Consider the following 22,269-nt stretch of genomic DNA (forward strand, 5'->3'; position numbering starts at 1 on the left):
CAGTCAGGAATTTTTAAGATTCTGGCTTTTTCTACCTCTTTTTCTCTTGCCTTACCTACCTGCCCACCTTCTTCTTTTAATAGCATGACCGTTCTTTCTCTTTTCAATTGTTTGCCTTGCTACATTACGTTAAATAATCATTAAAAGCATCTGGAAAATCTGGTTTTAGTCTTCCTGTCGTCTGGCCTTGAGTTCTGTGTTAAAAGGAGAGTGACAGGAAGCAAAATTTAAATATACAGAAAAAATATACGCTGTCTTTATTAAAGTATCTGGGGAAAACTTCATAAAAATATTTAGATATTATTATTTAAGTATAGCTTTTTAGCTATTTTCCTCTTCTCGTGCCCTTTTTAGGTGATTTGGATATTGAAGATGAAATGAAGGCACAGATGAATTGCTTTTATTTGAAAGCTCTGGATGGTTTTGTTATGGTTCTCACAGACGATGGTGACATGATTTACATTTCTGATAATGTGAACAAATACATGGGATTAACTCAGGTAAAATGCCCATATATATTAAGAGCCCTTCTGTATGTTTTCATGGTTTTATGATATAGATCTAATTTTTTAAAATGTGTTTACAGTTTGAACTAACTGGACACAGTGTGTTTGATTTTACTCATCCGTGTGACCATGAGGAAATGAGAGAAATGCTTACACACAGAAATGGTGAGAAGAAAAGTCTATTGTTTGATTTAATGTGACAGGTGGTTTTACCTAAACAGATTCTGTTACTCATTTTAAAATTTTACTGTTGTACTAACCTAAGGCAAAACACCATATCATGTTTAATAAAATGTTACTCAATTCTTTGTTAAATCCATGTTATTCTATTTTTTTAGGAATTTGATTAAAATACCTAAAAAAATTTTTTAAAGCCCATCTAATTCCAAAAATAATTATATAGATATCAGAATAGATAAAATAAAATGGAAAAATAAATAAAAATCAGAACCAAGGAAGTTATAAATTAAAATACAACTTTAAGGCAAGGAGAAGTCATAATTCAAATGGTATGTAATAGGCTTTTAGACAGTTATTAAAGTTGAGGTACCACTTTGGGTTCAGGCTTTCTAAAGGCCCAAGAAAAGGAAAAGAGAAAGTTCACCAGATTTTAAAGAGCATACTAACTGCCTATTTGACCTGTCAGGATGTTCAAAATAATTTGAGACTCTGTTGTTAGAGTACAAAGTATTACACTATGGATATCCCCACATTAGCAACATCAAAAGAGACCTGCTGAGACCTCTAACTCTTAGGAATGAATTGTTAAAAATAATCAAATGTTCCAAGATTTTGGGAAAGTACTTCTTGAATTACAAAAACTTAACAGTTAAAGAAAGTCTTTTCATACCCGGGCGTTCTCAAACAGAGTGTATTGATCATAATTTAACACTTTGTTTCCTCATACAAAGTCACCCCAAAGAAAAGTTGTCATGATGCTCTGCAGTTGTTCTTTGCAGCTCTGCAATTTAATTGTCTAAATTTGTTTGCTTCTGTGTTAAACAACCTTACAGTACTTTTTGAATAGTTTTTAATGGTTTCCTTTTTCATCTCGCCTCATTTATAATAATAGTTAACCTCTGTTGAGAGATCAGTCTGTGCCAGGACAGTGTTCTCTGCACTGTATGTGCTTTACCTCCTTTGTTCCTCACAACAACCCCGTGAAGTTACTGTTATTATTTCTGTTTTACTGAGGAAACCGTGGCACAATGTTACTGAGTAACTTGCCCAGGATTACTTGGTTAAGCTCAGGGAGACTGGATCCAGAGTCCACACTCTCAGTACTTGAGAGCTCTTTCCTTGTTCACTAGCTCTCACTATGTTCTACTGCCATTTTCCACCTTGTCAGGAGAAGCCCTCTTCTGTTTTTAAATTTCATATTGTGTGTTTACTGTGAACTTGGAAAGCAAATGCATACTTGTTAGAATTCTGTATAAAGGAGGAGTAAATACATTCTGAGCAAGGACCTAAGTGGGCTGTCAGTGAGTTTAACGTGAGTTCTAGTGTTTAGACTTTGAGGTTGTGCTGGCTGCTCCATGCTTCCCTTAGGCTAGACTGTAAATGGATGGATATTAGGAAATCTTGTTTTGATTTGGTAATCATGGTAATGCATTATTCTAAATCAGATATAATCTACTTTATATAGTTTTATGTTTTTAACCAAATGTTTCTTGAAAGCACATGAATATTTTTTGAAATCATTCCTAATGCAGTTAATGCATTTTTGATGTTTTCTTGGGAAACAAAAATGCAGATTGTCGTTTTTAGAAAAGCGGAGCTGCTGCAGCACATCCCGTTTTAGTGAGACACTGAGAGCCAGTGGCGTGTTCATACCACAGTCCTACTACTCTTCCATTTAAATTCTAAAAGGATGACTGGGAGTTCATGAAATTATTATAAAATATGTTTTCAGAGGACTGAAAACTTAGTTTTTTTAAAATGCTTCTTTCAATTAGGAAAATGTGAATACTTTTCAGTTACCTTGGCTTAAAAATTTATCTTCATGTCCCAATTCAAAGGCTTTGGGTTTTCAAAGGTCAGTCCAATTCAAGCTTAGACTATGAAGAACTGAAAATACCCCAAAGAGTTTACAGTTGGGTCTCTGCTGCCACCACCACAATCCCTGCCCTCACACATACCATCACCGAGACCAGTGTGGTTCTGTGGCATTTTTTAAAAATCCACTCGCAAGTGCTTCTAGGGAGGGCACACGGAATCCTTATTTAAGTAAAGCCAAATAACTTGTATCAGCACCAAGACTGCCCCAGCTTTCCTAGTTCCATTATTAGCTAGTATAAACTAGAACTCTTCTTCCTCAAGAGTCCAGCGTTTCTAACTAACCAGGCCTAAATTTAAACTTACGTTTCTTTTTCACTTGACACTTTTCTTTCAATATATTAGCCTTAAAGTCTCCAGATCTTTTTAAAATTGATCTCCCTTATTTCCATCAATTTTCAAGTTTTTATAGATTCTACGTCTTCATTTGTCTTTTGCCACCCTTCTTTTCACTTCCGCTATGTTCAGCCCCTCATTACCATCATTGTATTCTAATTCTAACACATCCTATATATTGCTGCTAGATTAATGTTCCTTAAATTACTGCTTGTGCTTCCCACCTCAGGATTTTTAGAAGCTCCATGTTGTTTATTAAGGCTGAACTACTCGTTGTAGCCTCCAAGGCCTCCATAGTTATAGCCCTCACCGTTCCTCAAACTTGGTCTCCCTTCTCTTGTGCTTGTACTTTATGTTGCAGCCAAACTGGACTATCTACTCTTCCCCACACGTGCTATTTTTCCCCCCTCTGTGCTTTTCATTCTCTTTCTTCTGCCTGGATACCCTTCTAACTCTCTATTCTTGTGCCAAAGAATTTCTACTTTGTGAAATTCCAATGTCTCTTTGTCTAAGAAGGACTTCTTCATTTCCTCTTGACTAGAAGTTATCTTCTACTCTTTCTATACTTCTTTAAAACATTCTTGTAAGTCTTAGGCACTTACTCTGTCTTGCATTGTCACTGGCCTCACTACATCTACTAAATTTTTAACTTCTTCAGGACAGGCAGTGTGTCTTATTCATCTTTGTATTGCCTGCAATATCTAGCCCAGGTCCTGAATAATGAATATTTTTGTATTTGTTTTGAATCAGACTGATCAATGAAGATATCAAGTTATTATATACTTAGTCACCTGCATGTAATCTCATTTTTTAGTTACATGAAGTTTGGAATGGATAAATAGACTTGAATTTATTTAATTTTAACTCTGCTTTGAAAAGTCATTCCGTATTTTTTTTCTTAGTAACAAAGTAGAAATGATTTCCTGCCTGCTTTATAATAAAAGAAGATTTAAGGAAAAATCAGATATATAAAAATGTTATTTGCTATTTTGAAAGTTCTATATATATGTGAGTGCTTCTTATGAATTGAGCTAACACTTAGTAAAGGTTTGGAACAGTTCACTAAAGTTCTTTCTTTGGGTGTGCTTAACACTGATAGCACAGTTATGGGGCAAATTCATACCATACTTATATTTCCTCATAATTTGATCAGCTTTACTGGCTTGAATGTGATATGATTAACCATTATCCCAAATATGGATTCTCCTCCCACCAGTTCAGGGAATCACTGCTGTTGTGAACCTCTGGTGCTGACTGCAGTGTGTTAGATCCCTTGGATGTGCTGGAGTGGGCAAAGTGGGTGTGAATCACTGTGTGCATGCTGAGACTTTTAATTGAACAGCACCTAGGTGCTAGGTACTGTACTACTCTTACTGTAACAAATGTATATATTCAATTATGTTTTTAAACTTTATTTCATGCTTTCCTTAGGCCTTGTGAAAAAGGGTAAAGAGCAAAATACACAGCGAAGCTTTTTTCTCAGAATGAAGTGTACCCTAACAAGCCGGGGGAGAACTATGAACATAAAGTCTGCAACATGGAAGGTGAATAAAAATGCTTTGTGAGTGGTGATGCACTCGATTTATAGATAACTTCATACATCTTGACACTGCTGGTATTAAGACACCATTAGAGTTGTGAGGGAAAACTTACTAAATGCTCCTTGGCATTTGCAGATTTAACATCCAAAACAGTGTAGTAATTTGCAGTTTGAGGCATGAACTTAAATTATGTGAACTGTGACACTGGTGTACTGAGCTAACTTAATCAGTTGGCTTTGCCAGTTACCCAGTTTTTGAATCTTGACAGAGCGTAATTTTCTATTCATTGTTGTATCATTTCTTTGCTTAGTGTTGAAATACAGTCATCAAAGCAAGAAATAACCATCAAACAGCTACGATGACCAGATGAATGAAAAATCAGCCCAGATTTGTACAAAGGAGATTTTTTAAAGCATAATCTATGGTTCCTGAGGAGTAGGTCATATGTGGTGTTATAAGGAAAACATTTAGTGATTTTTAAAAGTATAGCTAATCTACTAATGACTGTAAATTTTGTGAAAGCTTACTTGCCACATCATTTCAACTACTTATCTCTCTACTTTGTTTTTCTGGCATTGTATATTTTTTAAAAAACTACTTTGTTTTCTTCCTACACAGGTACTTCACTGCACAGGCCACATTCATGTATATGACACCAACAGTAACCAGTCTCAGTGTGGGTATAAGAAACCACCCATGACGTGCTTGGTGCTGATTTGTGAACCCATTCCTCATCCTTCAAATATTGAAATTCCTTTAGATAGCAAGACTTTTCTCAGTCGTCACAGTCTGGATATGAAATTTTCTTATTGTGATGAAAGGTAAATAAGACATGAAATATAACTTGAAATTTTTAATTAGTCCATAGCATTTTTTGCTTTTTACTATTCACTATAGTAAAGACTGTGTATGCTTCCTTCCACTAAACTGAATACGATGATTCATCCTAGAACTCAGTAGTATTAGATTAACTTTGTAGATTAATTCAGCCATATTTATTAAACACTTTCTATGTAGGTGCTATCCAGAAATTATTAAGATTAAGTCTTTTTCCTTTAGGGGCTCTAATTTATTTAAAGAGAAAATAAACTTCCAAAACATACAAGGCATAATTTCAGGAAGGCTAGATTTCTTTTGGTTATAGACTAGAAAGGAAAGTCTTTGGTCCTCTCCTCACCCTACATGTTTTCCCTGTGCAGCTTCATCCCTCCCCATGGTTTCAATTGCCATTTCCCAAATTATGTTCATAACTATTTCTATTTAATTGTCAATTTGATATTTTTATCTGGATAGATACTCTTCTGTATTATAAACTAAATATTTCTGTAACCTAACCACCACTACTGCCCCAAAACAACTTCAAAAACTGCATTCTCTCTTATAATGCCTATCATGGTTAAATATACCACTGCAGACACATGACTTCAGGAAAAATCTGGAAGTCATCCTTAACTTTTCTTTGGCCCTCATTATCTACACTCAGTTGGTCTCTAAATCCTAAAGGTTTCCTATCATATGTCTCTTGACCCATTCACTCCTTTCCATCCTTGCCCTCCTGCTGTTGAATTCTTCAGCTCACTATTACCTTTGGCTTGAACTGTTGCCAGTCTCTTAAGCTGCTGCTCTGCCAGCACATTTGTGCCCTTTTAATCTGTCATCCAGGTTTCCAAAAAGTAGACTTCCTAATGTGAAAACCAGATCACGTCATTCTCCTATTGAAAATGCCACAATTGCTTTCCTTCATCTTCACACACAAAAAACTTTTGTTTATAAAAATAGTAAAGGAGGACAGGAGATTTTTATTTATCAAAAAACGTGCATTTTGAAAAGCTGAAAGAAAAAAGACCTACATGATAAAATCTGAACTTCTTAGCATGACAAAGATATTTATGATCTAGCGCTCGCCCCCCCCTCCACAGCCGGAGAGCTCTACCTGCTGTTTGACCATCTTAGTGCCTTTGCACATACTTTGCCATTCTGCAGCGACACTTTCTTCAACTTGTAACACATACTTACCTTCCAAGAGCCACTTATTGCATCTACTCCTTTGTGGAGCTTTCCTTGTTCCTTTAAGAAACTATATTATTCCTTGTACAAACCTCTGATGTAGAATTTATTCTGCTGTTGTAATTATTTGCCTGCTTATTCCATTTTTTACTATAATGCAGTATATCATAGTGGATAAAGGCATAAATTCTGTAGCCAGACTACTAAATCTTGACTTTGCTGCCTATATCCAAATAATATTGGACACATTAGTTCTTCCCTTTGAGGATCAGTTTCTTCGTCTTTAATAACACCTGCTTTATATGTGGTCAACTTGAAGATTATATAAGAAAACCAATTTTAAGCACTTAGCCATAATATAAAGTAGATAAGAATCCTCCACTCCACTGGACAAAGAAACGTGACAGAGCGCTGGCTTTGGAATCACATAATCCTAGATTCAGTCCTGGCTTGCAGCTCTGGTACTTAGAGTGTGGCCTTGGCCTTAGAACTTCAGTATTCTAAATCTCACGTTTCTTATTTGGAAAAGAAAAAAAGGGCCATACTTGAAAAGGCTGTTCTAAGGATTAAAGGAGTTTGTTGAGTGCCTAGTGCACATAGCACATGTTCCACCACTGGGTCAACTTTAAGAAAGATGAAGATAGAAAAACTAAGAAGTATTTTATTGTGTTTACTGACAGTATTCATGGGAATGTATGGTAGAACAGAGATGCCTATCCTTTTTTGAAGAATTATTTTGTATTTTTTTGAACTCGGTAACAAAGTATAGGGATAGAATGGGGAGAAAGGACACTGATAGAGCTAGAATAAGAAAATGAGAAAGGCAATGACATTCACCTTCTGGTTATATCAGAAAATTAGCAAAATGATCATGACAGAGGAGTAAAAACAGCCAGCTTGGAGATCAACCAAGTAAGGTTTTGATTGTTAGTTTTCTGGTTAGAGCTCTATAGAAACTTCTCACATCTATAACCCCTAAGAACAAAGATACAGAGAAAATTTTGCCTAGTTTTAAGAAAAGCTAACATATCAAGTGTCTAACATCCAAAACACCTGCAAATACCTATTACTTCCTATACTAATTTCCATTTAGAATCATTCAACCACATCTATTGGAGCACCTGCTCTGTTTGTGGAGCTATAACTAGCACTAATGTAGACATGAAGATGAACAGGTCCTTCCTCAAAACACAATGAATGAATCGTATACTGCATAGTTGATTTAGATCGCAGGTTTCCTAGTCCATTAAAAATGTTTTCTGGGTTTTTTTTGAGGACGATTAGCCCTGAGCTAACTGCTGCCAATCCTCCCTTTTTCACTGAGGAAGACTGGCCCTGAGCTAACATCCGTGCCCATCTTCGTCTGCTTTATATGTGGGATGCCTGCCACAGCATGGCGTGCCACGCAGTGCTGTGTCTGCACCCAGGATCTGAACTGGTGAACCCTGGGCCGCCAAAGCAGAACGTGCGCACTTAACTGCTGCGCCACCGGGCCGGCCCCTAAAAATGCTTTCTGATCAAATTTTCTGGATCACTCCTCCCCTTTTTGGTACAGAATATAAGCTATGTAATTTTCTAAAGTTAACTTAGCTTCACCTTCCTTCCTCAAATACAAAATTGACCTTCTCAGAAAATAAATGCTTTTTATATTTTGCCATCTTTTATTCCTTAGTGATAGACATACCTCAGCTCAGATTGAGAAGCACTGATGTCTGTTTAAAGCCTCTTAACATGATATACAAGGCCCTCATTAATCTGATCCTCCTACCTACTTCTCCAGCCTCAGCTCTCCCCACTTGACCCCATTAACCACATCAGAGCCTTTCTTGCCTGTACAATGTCAAGCATTTTCTCATCTCTCTTGCTTGTGGTACACCTTCTTCCTGAAATGGTTCTGCTTGACTCTCTTCTATACTCTACTCATAAGTCTCCTCTAAGAAGCCGTCCCTTCCCGTACCATCCTTTCTCATGGATAGAGATGGTTCCTCTGATTCCTGCAGCAGATTCTCATCCCTGCACTTGCCACTTCATTTCATAAGTACTACGTGTACTAGAAGATCAGCCACATGTTGAGTTTTGTCTTTGCATTTTCACACCTAGAACAATGCCAGGCATACATAGGCATAAAAGATTTAAATAATGAAAAAATTATAATTCCATGGGAATTTTACTTAAACATATAACCTATATAATACCAATTAAAATGACTTTTAAAGCATAATAATTTAAAGAAATAAGATTTTTTTAAAACAGTAGTTTCCTTTGAAATGCTGCCACCTAGTGTTAGATATATTTAGAGATGTCCCTTTGTAAAGAATTCTGGATTTTGGCTTGGTTTGGTTTTTGGTTTTTGTTTTTTTACCAATCAGCTTTCTGTTTATCTATTTATTTATTTTGGAATAAACTATGGCAGATCTTGCCTTAAAGTGTGACAACATAAACAGTATTACTTTTATACATTTCTTAGGAGAAGGGTATCTTTCCTGTGCTTTCTGTAGCTGTTTTTTTGGACACAGTACATTACCTCATTCAGAATGTCCTATGAAATCTAAATGCTAAGAAATTGGGAAGCTTAACTCGTGTTTTGCTCCCAGAAGAGAACTTTCTGTTTAGCACGGTGCTAAGACAGATTTCTCTTTCTCGTGAAATGGGTTACATTTCAGACTGTGGTTACAAAGAGTAATAAGATCTAGTGACTGTCCTAAAGGAGCTGCCAGGGAACGAGAAGGGATAACTAGACTACTTTGTGGTGCGTTTTCAGTTTGATAACATTGTTTCATCTGAAATCAATTCCTATAATTTTATGTAATTAATTTCAAAAACTAAGTACAAGAGCATCTTCCAAAACAACATAATAATAGGTATTCTTTTAGTTCCCATTTAGTGTGGATACTCTTTGGTTGATACTAAAATTTTATAGTGACGATGGATCCCCCAAAGTGAAACCTTGCCTAGGGGAACTGTTAGGTAAAGAATCTGGTTTTGTACATAGAAAGAATCTGACTTATGGTAAAATAATGTTATAGATTTAATCTATATTTTCAATTAAATGTCAGTGACTACCTTTATAACTGTTAATCATTTAATTTAGCAGCACTTCATATCACTACCCTGTCTTGTTACCAAAAGTATATACAATAAAATGTGATAAAAATATGTAACAAGTTTGGGTGAAGGGGATAAAAGGGCCAAATAGCCGAGGAACCTAGAGGGCTTCCACATTTACTAACTGTAGAGTTGCTAAAGGTGAGATGTAAATTTATTCTAAGCAAAGAAAGATGATCTTTAGTTTTGAAAATTCATTTGTCCATAAAATTAATGCATATCAGTTACTCTGGAGAAGCAAAAATTTTCTTTATCAGTTAGTTTCTCTTTTTTCTTCTTTCTTACATTTTTTACTTAATAGAATTACCGAATTGATGGGATATGAGCCAGAAGAACTTTTGGGCCGCTCAATTTATGAATATTACCATGCTTTGGACTCGGATCATCTGACCAAAACTCATCATGATAGTAAGTACAATGGAAGAACTCATAGATATTCTAATTATTTAACTCTTGTAATCTCTTTACCATTTGGTCATACACCTAACTTTTGGTTAAAATTAACCCTTATTTCTAGACGAAATATCTTAACCGACCTCTTCATAAGGGATCTTGACACTAAATCTATGTTTTATGTTTGTTACAACCAATACCAGTTAAAGCAGAATCATTTAATTATATATAAAACTTCCCTGGTATTTTAAATACAAAGGCAAGAAAATATAGAATATTACAGCATTATTTTCAGAATTCATACCTAAGTATTCAGAACAGTGGTTGACACATAGAATGCACTCAAAATAATTGTTCAATGAAGTGAAGGTGATCAGCATCATGCACTAGTGGTAATAAGTACCTTTGGCATAAGATAGCATTCTCAGTTTGACTCAAATGAATGTTATTTGAAGATCCTATGTTAAGTAAAACTCTGGGATTTCTCACTTGCCTGCTTAATGTGTACCGATATACGACTTCAGTGTGACTGGGCATGCCTGAATGTCACTGAGTTAGTGTGATTAGCCTTGAACTAGAAAGGGCCCAAGTCTATAGTCAGGGCCCCAATAACTCATAATATCATCATTACTATTTATGTAGTACTTTCTCCCAAATCAATAATTAATTAAGATTGCCTAAATTGCCAAAAGACGTCAGCATGAAATCAACTGAGATTCAAGTGCAGTAGCACAGCTCTTTGAAGCATCTGGTTCTCTGGAAACTATAGCAGGAATTTAAGAAAATTATAGCAGCACCACTTTCTTGAATGTTCTCTGTGGAATCAAGATTATTCATTCTCTGGTTTGTCTAATACTTTGAACATGTAAGTCATTAAAGGAATTTTAGTCACTGCTGTCCCTCATTCTTGGCTTTCATTTTATTTAAAGTGAGGATTGGCAGGAAAGGAGTTTACTTTGCGGGTTAGAAGACTGAAATGGGTACATTTTCAGCTATGCTCCGGCTTATTCTCTCTTTCAATTCAAACAGTGACAGCGGACTCCATTAAAATAAATATTTCTCCCCTTTTCTACAACTGATCAACATTCAACGTCCATTCATTCGACTAAAAATTCAAAGTTATTGTCACTGCATGACTCTTTTTCCTTTTCACTCCTAGTGTTTACTAAAGGACAAGTCACCACAGGACAGTACAGGATGCTTGCCAAAAGAGGGGGATATGTCTGGGTTGAAACTCAAGCAACTGTCATATATAACACTAAGAACTCTCAACCACAATGCATTGTATGTGTAAATTATGTTGTGAGGTAAGCTTGGAAAATAAATATTGGGGGGAGCTAGTAGTAACGTTTTTTGGATACTCTGTTCTTTTATAGGAAGAGAAGATTATAAACATTAACTGAATTTTATTTTACTTTCACATTCTGCCTAATTATGGTTTTCAGTGCTCTGACCTGCGTTTTCAGGTCAGCTGTTCTAGAGTGATTCCACTGACTCCTCTCAGTAGCTATCTGCCCCCATCCTTTTCACTCTCATTTTTTAAAAGACCTTGAAAAAATACCAGATGTATGGATGAGTTTGTACTAGTCATACAGCTATCACCATATACCATCTCAAGGCAGCTGTGTTCTTTTTGTAGGAAGAATACTGGCCTTGGAATAGTTAGGTTTGTCTCAAAGCTCTGTCACTCTTTAGCTCCATGACCTTGGGGAAGTCTCCCCATTTTTCTGAATTTCATCCATATAGGAAAGATGATAATACTTACCACAAAAGGGTATAATGTGGATTAAATGAAATTCTATTTGCACTTACTGTAAGAGGCCGTATAATGTGATGCGTGGCTCATGTATAATGATGAACCGTTTGCTTCATTGATTGGCTTGTGACTATTATGGATATCATAAACTAATCTTTCATTTGATCTATTTCAGTAGGCGACTGCCCCCTTCTACTTCATCTTTTGCATTACCACCAGGCTGAGTTTTCTTGCCTGGATATCTGATTATCTCATTTTCCTTAGAAATGTTTTAAGGATTCCTTTATCAACCCCACGATAAACCCTCACGTACTTGCATAGCATCATTTTTTATTATTTTCTATACTCCCATGCTTTCATAGATGTAGCTGTTTTTCCAAAATCTGTGACCACCTCTCTTAGGAAGACTTTGGTCATTTGTTTTCATTTTTGCCACTTGTGACACCATCCTTTAATGTTTTAATATTAGCGCCAAAGAGTTCTTTTGTGACTTTACCATTATATAAGAGTCACCTAGTTGGAATGTCCTCCTTTCCCCCCAATCCCAGTCTGCCTAATAAATACTACTTGAGCCCAAGTTTCAGCTTATTGGCCTCTCTGTGAAGCAAGCCTTCTCTAATTTAGCAATCATCACTTTGTATTTTAATTGTTGGCACACCTACTTTCACACTGAGTTATAAACTTCTTGAGGGCAAGGGATGGGTATTTTAATCTTTGCATCCTCAGTTCATTTCACATAGTAAACACTTAATATTTGTTGATTAAAGGAGCAGTAAAATTTCTTTTAAACCAAACATGAACATGGAGCTGCTGTTCATCATCTCTCTTCAACTCTATCCCATAGGTAGTATCTCACCATATCATTTTCCTACCACCAAAGAAGATATGGCACCCCTCTTAGAAAGACCTTGGTCATTTATCCATATATCTTCATAATCCAGGACCATGCTTAGGTCATGCTTCATATATTAGCACCAAAGAGTTCTTCTGTGCCAATTTCATTGTATGTGAGTCAGCACAAAAATGATGAAGATCTACTTATATCCTTCATGTACCTGATTGTTACATTTCTTTGTCATCACAACTCTTCCCAAAGGGATAGCTGAAATTTCTCAATTGAATTTAGTAGAATATTTGAATTATACTGTGAATTTTAATAGGTCTTTATTTCATATTGTTATTTTAAACACTGAATGTGACCAAGTATGCATGAGAGATTATAGGTCAAGGCATCTTAAAATGTTCCTTTTCATAAAGCAGAATTTTTTTGAGAGACAGGGTCATTTCAGAGCCTCTCCCCGTTATTGTGTCAAGTGCGCATTTAAGAATTACTAATCTCTTTTTTGACAGTGGTATTATTCAGCACGACTTGATTTTCTCCCTTCAACAAACAGAATGTGTCCTCAAACCAGTTGAATCTTCAGATATGAAAATTTCTCAGCTATTCACCAAAGTTGAATCAGAAGATACAAGTAGCCTCTTTGATAAACTTAAGAAGGAACCTGATGCTTTAACTTTGCTTGCCCCAGCTGCTGGAGACACAATCATATCTTTAGATTTTGGCAGCAATGGTGGGTCTTTAGTTATTTTGTTAATTGCTTAAGCTATGTCTGTTGCTGCAAGCCCATTTTAACTGACCTTTACTCTGACATTTTTTGTTGGTAATCATTTGGATATTGTGGTTTTATCTATTTTTTTCATAGTCTGCTTGAAAGTACTTGCTTAAATATTTTTGCCCCTGTAATTTCTCAGCATTCCTGCTTTTTGTCACATTGTTGGAAATTGTGCTTCAAAGTGTCCTTAAGGTATTTCTTTTTTCCACTTCAATTTTTCTCAGCTACTCTCTCATTTCTATATCCTACTGTCATATTTCCTCCACAGTTTAGCAGAGTTGTATTGCAAGAGGTATCATTGCATTAAAGGATACATAAGCATTCATACCATAATATCAGACATTGAAAATGAAAACTACAATTTCAAAGTAGGTTAAATTTTAATGCATAAAAGTTATGAAAAGGTTGGAATTGTAGATTTAATGTATTAAGTTTAATTGTAGATTTAATGCAATTTAGATTAATAGGAGTTGTCAATAGTGAATTGGAAAGATAAGTCAGACTTATACCATAATATCTGTAAACTTTCTGATCAAGGAAAATCTGGTAACATTTTTGTTTGAGTGAACTAGGCAAACCTCTGATAAAAGGGGACAGAAATTTTCCTATATGTTAAAATCTAGATATTCTTTAAATAGACTAATTTTTTTCCCTACAGACACAGACACTGATGACCAACAACTTGAGGAAGTTCCATTGTATAATGATGTAATGCTCCCATTATCCAATGAAAAAATACAGAATATAAATTTGGCAATGTCTCCATTACCTGCCTCTGAAACTCCAAAGCCACTTCGAAGTAGTGCTGACCCTGCACTCAATCAGGAAGTTGCATTAAAATTGGAACCAAATCCAGAGTCACTGGAACTTTCTTTTACCATGCCCCAGATTCAGGATCAGCCAGCTAGTCCTTCTGATGGAAGCACTAGACAAAGTTCACCAGAGGTAGGTGTTGTGCTCTAATAAGAAAAGGATAACTTTCAGATTTTAATATTCAGGAATGTATTTGAAATTTTGATTCAAACTTTGATTTGAACCACGTGTCACAGTTTTGTTTGTGAATTTTAGCACTTTAAAATTACTACAAAAGCTGTTATGAGCCTAACTTAGACCTCAGTGCATGTTTTAGGGTCAAAGATAGGAACATGGGAAGGAACTGGTTTAACATGAAACATAAAACTTATGTTGCTTCTCTCTATATTTATATCAATAAGACAAAGTCTTGAATTTAGACATCCACAGAGAACAATACTGTGTGTGTGTGTGTGTACGAGAGCTCCAAGCCCACACATAATACCCTTTGATTTGGAAAATAGTCCAGTGCAAAAGGCTTAGCCAGGCTTAGAAAGGACTCTAAGCTCTTTGCCCAGTTTATTCCAGTTTCCATCACTGTTTTGAAATTCTGGATAAGTGTAACATGAAAATACCAAGTCTTACACAGAATAAATACTTAATAACTGCTTTTTATTCAAGTTCTGTCTTGATATTAGTTTTCTTATAAACACAATAAAAATAGTCTTTAAGGGCTAGGTTGGGCCAAGACTAAAGGTATCACATAGAGCTCTATTTCTGAATCTAGAATGAGTCAATTTCGGAGCTTCATATGTCTAAAAATATGCTCCAGAGTAGGGTGACCAAGATCTGAATATTATGCTTTGATAAATGAGGCACAAATAAGCCTCAATAAGTGGTAAATAGTCTTACATTAAATATTTATTGATTCAAACTGGCAAGCTGAGAGTAGATTTGACATCTCATAGCCTTCTAGAGAATATATCCTATGCTCTGGTTGCTCATTTTGCCTAGCACAAAAATGTTCGACTTAGTTTGTTTTTAATCTAACAAAAGTAAATCTAAAAAAAAATGTTAAAATGAGAGGCAGAAGTTTATGCTTAGAATACATAGCTGTAGTTTTTTGGTTAAAATTCTTGCTCAGAACTTCTAAAATAATAGCACATTCATTAAGGTGAATGCAAGTAAAAGGACTTAAGTCTCCACCCCTACCTCCCGGGTGGCTATGAGATTTCCGGGTAGATGGCCACAGAAGTGTGCCCTCTCAGTACCAAGGTAGGCTCCACTGGGGATATCGTCTAATTATTGGCCAATTGAGTACCATGTGGGAGTTGAATTATTAGATGAGTTTTATTCTTAGAATAAGCAGATGAATGCATCTTTTAATCTTAATTTTATAAATGATGTTATATTACATGCAGTCAGAAATGTGTATATTGACAAAATTAGTTTTAAGTGTAAGCTCAAAAATTAAACTTCTCACTAGTCAGATAAAATTTGACAGAAGAGGTGGACTTTTTTTTTTTCAGTTTTTTTTTTATTGAGTTATTGATAGGTTACAATCTTGTGAAATTTCAATTGTACATTAATGTTTGTCAGTCATGTTGTAGGTGCACCACTTGACAGAAGAGGTGGACTTTGTTGTGTATTCTCTGAGATGTGGTTTGAGAATTCTACCAAGTAGCAAAACATGCTGGCTTCTTCAGGGAGAAGTAAATATTTAATTCCTTTTACAGCCTAACAGTCCCAGTGAATATTGTTTTGATGTGGATAGTGATATGGTCAATGAATTCAAGTTGGAATTGGTAGAGAAACTTTTTGCTGAAGACACAGAAGCAAAGAATCCATTTTCCACTCAGGTATATGAACTTGTTTATTATATTTATATATATATATATTTTAAGATTGGCACTTGAGCTAACATCTGTTGCCAATCTTCTTCTTTCTTTTCTTCTTCTCCCCAAAGCCCCCCAGTACATAGTTGTATATTCTAGTTGTAGGTCCTTCTAGTTGTGCTGTATGGGACGCCACCTTAGCATGGCCTGATGAGTGGTGTCATGTTCATGCCCAGGATCTGAACTGGCGAAACCCCAGGCCACCAAAGCGGAGCACGCGAACTTAACCACTCAGCCACGGGGCCAGCCCCTATATTTTATATTAAACCTTATTAATTTTTAGTCTGAAGTGACTTTGGGTTTAGCTTGTTTTCCTTTTATAAGGTGTGGCCATTGTAAAAACTCATGTACTTGTTGTCTTAAAGGACACGGACTTAGACCTGGAGATGTTAGCTCCTTACATCCCAATGGATGATGATTTCCAGTTACGTTCCTTCGATCAGTTGTCACCATTGGAAAGCAGTTCTTCAAGCCCTCAAAGTGCGAGCACAATTACAGTATTCCAGCCGACTCAAATGCAAGAACCTGCTCTTACTACCATCACTAACACTGCCGCCAATGATGAATTAAAAACAGTGACAAAAGATGGTATGGAAGACATTAAAATATTGATTGCATCTCCATCTCCTACCCACATCCCTAAAGAAACTACTAGTGCCACAACATCACCATATAGTGATACTCGAAGTCGAACAGCCTCACCAAACAGAGCAGGAAAAGGAGTCATAGAACAGACAGAAAAATCTCATCCAAGAAGCCCTAATGTGTTATCTGTCACTTTGAGTCAAAGGTATTTATTTGTAACATTAAAGTTATAATTCTTTTATGTCTTTTTAGAAAATGTGTGTGGTGGTAAATTATTTCTAAACATTGGAAACCTTCTGATATATATGCTTTAAGGAACATAAAATTGACATACAAATTCTGAACTTAAAACATGCACTCCAGAAACTGTTTCTAAATTAGGTTGTGTATTTATTTTCTCTAAAATAATCATATCACCTGTCCAAATGTAGGAGGTAGGAAAGTCTTCTAATACCTTTAAAAATAAAATCCAGCCAATAAGTTCCATACATGTACAAAAATTGGCCCCGTTTCTTGCAGTTGTTTAAATCAGACTAGTTAACTACCCTCACTGCTTCCATTTCTTAGAGCTCTTTTTAAGCTTTCTTGAAAAAACCCTTTCCACCTTAAGGGTATTTCCAATTCCCCATTCCAAATTGAGCCTGATGGTCTTCAATCCTCAGTATTCAACATAGATATTTATAATACTTCTTTTTAAATTTTATGTATAGTTACTTATAATTGCTTTTATTTTTCATTAAATATTTATAGAACATTAGCTATATTATAGGTTAAATAGATTTTTAAGAGCTACAGCAGGAATCTAAGCATGATTTATGACATTGCTTCTGTGGAGCTAATGTGAGCAAACATCTGGACACCACCCAAATTTTAAGTTATAATTTCTGTATGTAATTTGTAATGGGATTTGACATATTTTAAATTTGAGGCTATAGTCACAGGAAGTAAGTTTTGGCTAGTCAGTGGTGTGGTGTGTGGAGGAGAGAAATGATTCCTCCTCTCCTGTGCCTCCACCAAGCCAGACAGTGACAGCACCAGGAGAAAGCACTGCCAGAGCCAGAGCTAGTTCCCCTGCCCTGCGTCTCTACTTTGACCTAGAATGCCGGGAGAGGCCTTTTCCTAGAGCTAGGAAAAGATCTTGGGGCTTTAGATTAATAAAGAACAAAATGTAAGGTACTTTACATTACTTGATAAATTACCATGTCATCAACTGACTGACTCTCTGAGTTCCTCCAGGGCAATGACAATGTCTTGGACATTTTAGTGGTACTAGTACTTACCTCAGTACCTAATGTATAGTACTTGCTCAATAAATGGTTATTGGATGGACAGATGAATGAATATAGTAATATAAATGGCAATGACCTGTAAGTTACAGTTTACTATTAGCTACAGAGGATTATGGGATATTGTTTTCTGAACAACTGTGTGCTTGTCAAAACCAAAGTCTATTTTTAGTCTATTAAACCTAAATCTAGTCAATTTAGCAATTGTTTTTTTACATTAGTTCCAATACAGTATGCACTACACACTTTAAGAGATGAACTTACCTTTCGGAACTATATGGAGGCTTTCTCTTTACTACTTCTCTAGGTAATTATTTGCAAAAATTGAAGTACTGTACTAAATCACATGACTTACAGTTTAGAGCAAAGACTAAAGATAAACCATTTAAAGTACTGTTACTAAGATGATATTAACAGGATATGCTGTTATACTTCATAAAGATAATGTATTTATATAAGGATTTTAAAACCTGCCTGTCTATATATTGGAGGTTTTATAGACTTTTTAAAAGTACAAAACAAAACTGCATGTAGCAGAGCAGTTAGAGTAACATATCACTTACCCATATGGCATTTTCAGCTATATGGAACAGACAGCAAGGAGACATTATGATTATGTAGAGGGGGTGAGGGGAGTTCTTGAAGGACAAAATAGATACAACAAAATTGATGGACTCGACACATCAAACAGTTCTTCACTATCTAATATTAATTTTAGATGCAGGTGGTTCAGGTTTGATGACCAGATCAATACTGAGGGCAAACTGGCGTACTGGGAAGATCATTGGGAGGGGAGTGGGTATCAGGAGACCCAGAATGTACTTCATATCTGCAGCTAATTAGCAGTGGGACTTTGAGCGAGTGACCTGACAGGCCTCAGGTTTCTAACTTATAAAATGTGTATTATGTACCTGTGTTACCTATCTTGGGGATGGGAGTGAGCCTAAAATGAACTCAAGAACATGAAATGTTTTATAAACTGAAAATGTTATGCAAATGTGAAATTAATCTTGTATTACAGTAGTCCCAAGAATATCCGTGTATTATATTAGATGGAATGAAAGGCCAATATTTTTTTGACTTACAAAAATACCAGTTTAGTTCTGTCCAGTTCTATTTTCTAAATAGGGAAATGCATATTTTAGGAAATTTTCTGTTTTAAAAATTGAATGTTGGCATTCAAAGTGATAACCTTTGGTAATCAGGAAAGTCCCCTTATGTATATTAATTTTGGAAAACAGGCATTATATATTTTGTTTAAAAAAGCTAGATGGATATTTTTAAAGATAATAAAAGAACTGCATTTTTTTTCAGAACTACCGTTCCTGAGGAAGAACTAAATCCAAAGATCCTGGCGTTGCAGAATGCTCAGAGAAAGCGAAAAATAGAACATGATGGTTCACTTTTTCAAGCAGTAGGAATTGTAAGTGTTAGAATATATGTTTGCTTTTCTATTCTGGCTAATGTGCTATTTCTGAGTTATATATATAGGTAATTCCTTGTTTTTTCCAAATCTTAAAGTTATATTTTCAGAAGTTATACATTGGTTTTTTCACTTTTATACTGTTTCTTAAAAACATAAACATTTAATGAATACATTCAGGGTGTAAAACTTCCAAACATTATAGATAGTATTTTGAGTAAAAAGTAAAGTTCTCCCTTATTCCAGCTCCGACATCACCACTGGTCTTGATGTTTTTGCTTTAAGTTACTTCTTACCCCGAAAACACGGTGGTTAAGTCAATGCTAGTGTAATCGACACTGATATTTTCAGACCAAATTAACTAGAAAGCATTTACAGACACATTAGCTGTAATTAATGGCAAATGACTTTATCATTGTAGTATTAAGAGAAAGAATTAAAAATAATTTAGGGCAGTACTTGATTTAAGAAACCTGCCTATATATTGTTACTAAACTTACTCTGATTTCAAAGTTTTTGATTTTAAAAAACTTGAACATAGTAAAGTTGAACTAACTTTCCTTTTTTTAGGGCGCATTACTACAGCAGCCAGATGATCGTGCAACGACTACATCACTTTCTTGGAAACGCATAAAAGGATGCAAATCTAGTGAGCAGAATGGAATGGAGCAGAAGACAATTATTTTAATACCCTCTGGTTAGTTTATTCTTTCTGCCCTTCACAAAGAGAATTAAAATACACGAAACTTTTTTATTTAAGAGCTTTACTTCAAGTGAGAGTGATTTTTGTTCCTTAGCAAGATTAAAAAACAAGGCAGCATTTTATCTAACGGCTTCTAACACAGGAATAGCTATTTCAAGATGGAATTTTAACTTTTTAGTAATTATCTTTGGTATATCTATGTCTGTGCTATCAGTGTTGAATAGAAGCTGAAACTGTAAGTTGTTACGCCTTTTTCTGAATCGATCTATGAACTTCTGTGCCTTTGTTGTCTCCTGTAAACACTTCTGACATGGCACAGTAACGCCTGATTGCACTTATTGCTTGACATAGCTGTGGTTTCTGCCTGATAGACTAAAAACCTTCCAAAGCTTAATTTGCCTTATTTTTCCCAATACCTAGCGAATAGTGGGTGTTTAATAATATTTACTGACTAGATGAGTGAATACTGAAGTATCTCTTTGTTTTTCAGATTTAGCATGTAGATTGCTGGGGCAATCAATGGATGAGAGTGGACTACCACAGCTGACCAGTTACGATTGTGAAGTTAACGCTCCCATACAAGGCAGCAGAAACCTACTGCAGGGTGAAGAGTTACTCAGAGCTTTGGATCAAGTTAACTGAGCTTTTTCATAATCTCATTCCTTTTTTTGGACACTGGTGGCTCATTACCTAAAGCAGTCTATTTATATTTTCTATATCTAATTTTAGAAGCCTGGCTACAATACTGCACAAACTCTCTTAGTTCAATTTTGATCCCCTTTTTACTTAATTTACATTTATGCTCTTTTTTAGTATGTTCTTTAATGCCAGATCACAGCACATTTTCACAGTTCTTTGGTATTTAAACCATTGCATTGCAGTAGCATCATTTTTAAAATGCACCTTTTTATTTATTTATTTTGGGCTGGGGAGTTTGTCCCTTATCGAATTATTTTTAATAAAATGCCAATATAATTTTTTAAGGAGGCAGTAACGTTTCATCAGGATCGGTTTGAAAAATTTTTACTCAGTTTTTTCACATTTTACATAAACAATAATGATTTGCCGGCAGTACATGGTAGCCACAATTGCACAATATATTTTCTTAAAAAATACCAGCAGTTACTCATGCAATATATTCTGCATTTATAAAACTAGTTTTTAAGAAGAACTTTTTTTTGGCCTATGAAATTGTTAAACCTGGAACATGACATTGTTAATCATATAATAGTGATTCTTAAATGCTTGTATGGTTTATTATTTAAATGGGTAAAGCCATTTACATGATATAGAAAGATACGCATATATCTGGAAGGTATGTGGCATTTATTTGGATAAAATTCTCAATTCAGAGAAATGATCTTGATGTTTCCATAGTCAATTTGCCAGCTCAAAAGAAAACAATACCCTCTCTGTAGTTGTGGAAGTTTATGCTAATATTGTGTAATTGATATTAAACCTAAATGTCCTGCCCACCCTGTTGGTATAAAGATATTTTGAGCAGATTGTGGACAAGAAAAAAAATCATGTTTCGTTAGCAAAATTGCCTAGTATGTTAATTTGCTCAAAATTTGATGTTTGGTTTATGCACTTTGTCGCTATTAACATTCTTCTGTTTTCATATAGATTTCAATAATTGAGTAATTTTAGAGGTATTATTTTAGAGATATATAGTTGTCACAGTAAACATCTTGTTTTTCTATGTGCATTGTACAAATTTTTCATTCCTTTTGCTCTTTGTGGTTGGATCTAACACTAACTGTATTGTTTTGTTACATCAAATAAACATCTTCTGTGGACCAGGCCCCCCTTGATCAGCTTTTATGTTAAAATAATATTTACTTCAACACCTCTAACTCTTAAAATTATGTACCAACAATTTAAGTATTTTATGAAAATTACATTGGCATCACTTATGCCTACATTTATCTTATTGCTATCACTGTAATGTATACTGTGCCCCTAAATGTCATGTTAAATAACAACAAACCATAATGTTTCACTATAAAGAGTATGCTTTTAGAAAAGAAACTTGTCATTTATAAATTTATGAACCTATGAAAGTAAAACAAAATTTTAATGTTTTAATATTAATGGTATGAGTGAAGCAAATCCTGAACATTATAGTCACATAATGTTGTCACGGCTAGAAGTTCCTCTAAAGATTTCTAACCTATTCCCTTTCACAGATGATGAAATTTAGACCACGAATGATAAGCGATTTGTCAGAGCCCTAAAGGTAATAAATGGCAGACCAAAGATTTAAACTCAGG

General features: G+C 35.1%; 1 protein-coding gene across 2 annotated transcripts in view; it reads left to right on the top strand.

Moving 5' to 3' along the window:
* HIF1A (hypoxia inducible factor 1 subunit alpha) overlaps nt 1-21,800 on the top strand; it is a 42,485-nt gene extending 20,685 nt beyond the window's left edge. For both annotated transcript variants that reach the window (XM_046647297.1, XM_046647298.1), the window contains exons 3-15: nt 355-500; nt 587-671; nt 4,329-4,441; nt 5,057-5,259; nt 9,852-9,958; nt 11,103-11,250; nt 13,050-13,270; nt 13,971-14,257; nt 15,841-15,963; nt 16,365-16,789; nt 19,185-19,293; nt 19,864-19,990; nt 20,487-21,800. In XM_046647297.1, coding sequence (XP_046503253.1) covers nt 355-500; nt 587-671; nt 4,329-4,441; nt 5,057-5,259; nt 9,852-9,958; nt 11,103-11,250; nt 13,050-13,270; nt 13,971-14,257; nt 15,841-15,963; nt 16,365-16,789; nt 19,185-19,293; nt 19,864-19,990; nt 20,487-20,638 — 2,246 coding nt within the window. In that variant the 3' untranslated portion in view covers nt 20,639-21,800. The remainder of the gene's footprint in view (nt 1-354; nt 501-586; nt 672-4,328; nt 4,442-5,056; nt 5,260-9,851; nt 9,959-11,102; nt 11,251-13,049; nt 13,271-13,970; nt 14,258-15,840; nt 15,964-16,364; nt 16,790-19,184; nt 19,294-19,863; nt 19,991-20,486) is intronic.
* Nucleotides 21,801-22,269: the final 469 nt, after the last annotated feature.

The sequence above is a fragment of the Equus quagga genome, chromosome 20, assembly GCF_021613505.1.
Source record: "Equus quagga isolate Etosha38 chromosome 20, UCLA_HA_Equagga_1.0, whole genome shotgun sequence".
Classification (NCBI taxonomy): domain Eukaryota; kingdom Metazoa; phylum Chordata; class Mammalia; order Perissodactyla; family Equidae; genus Equus; species Equus quagga.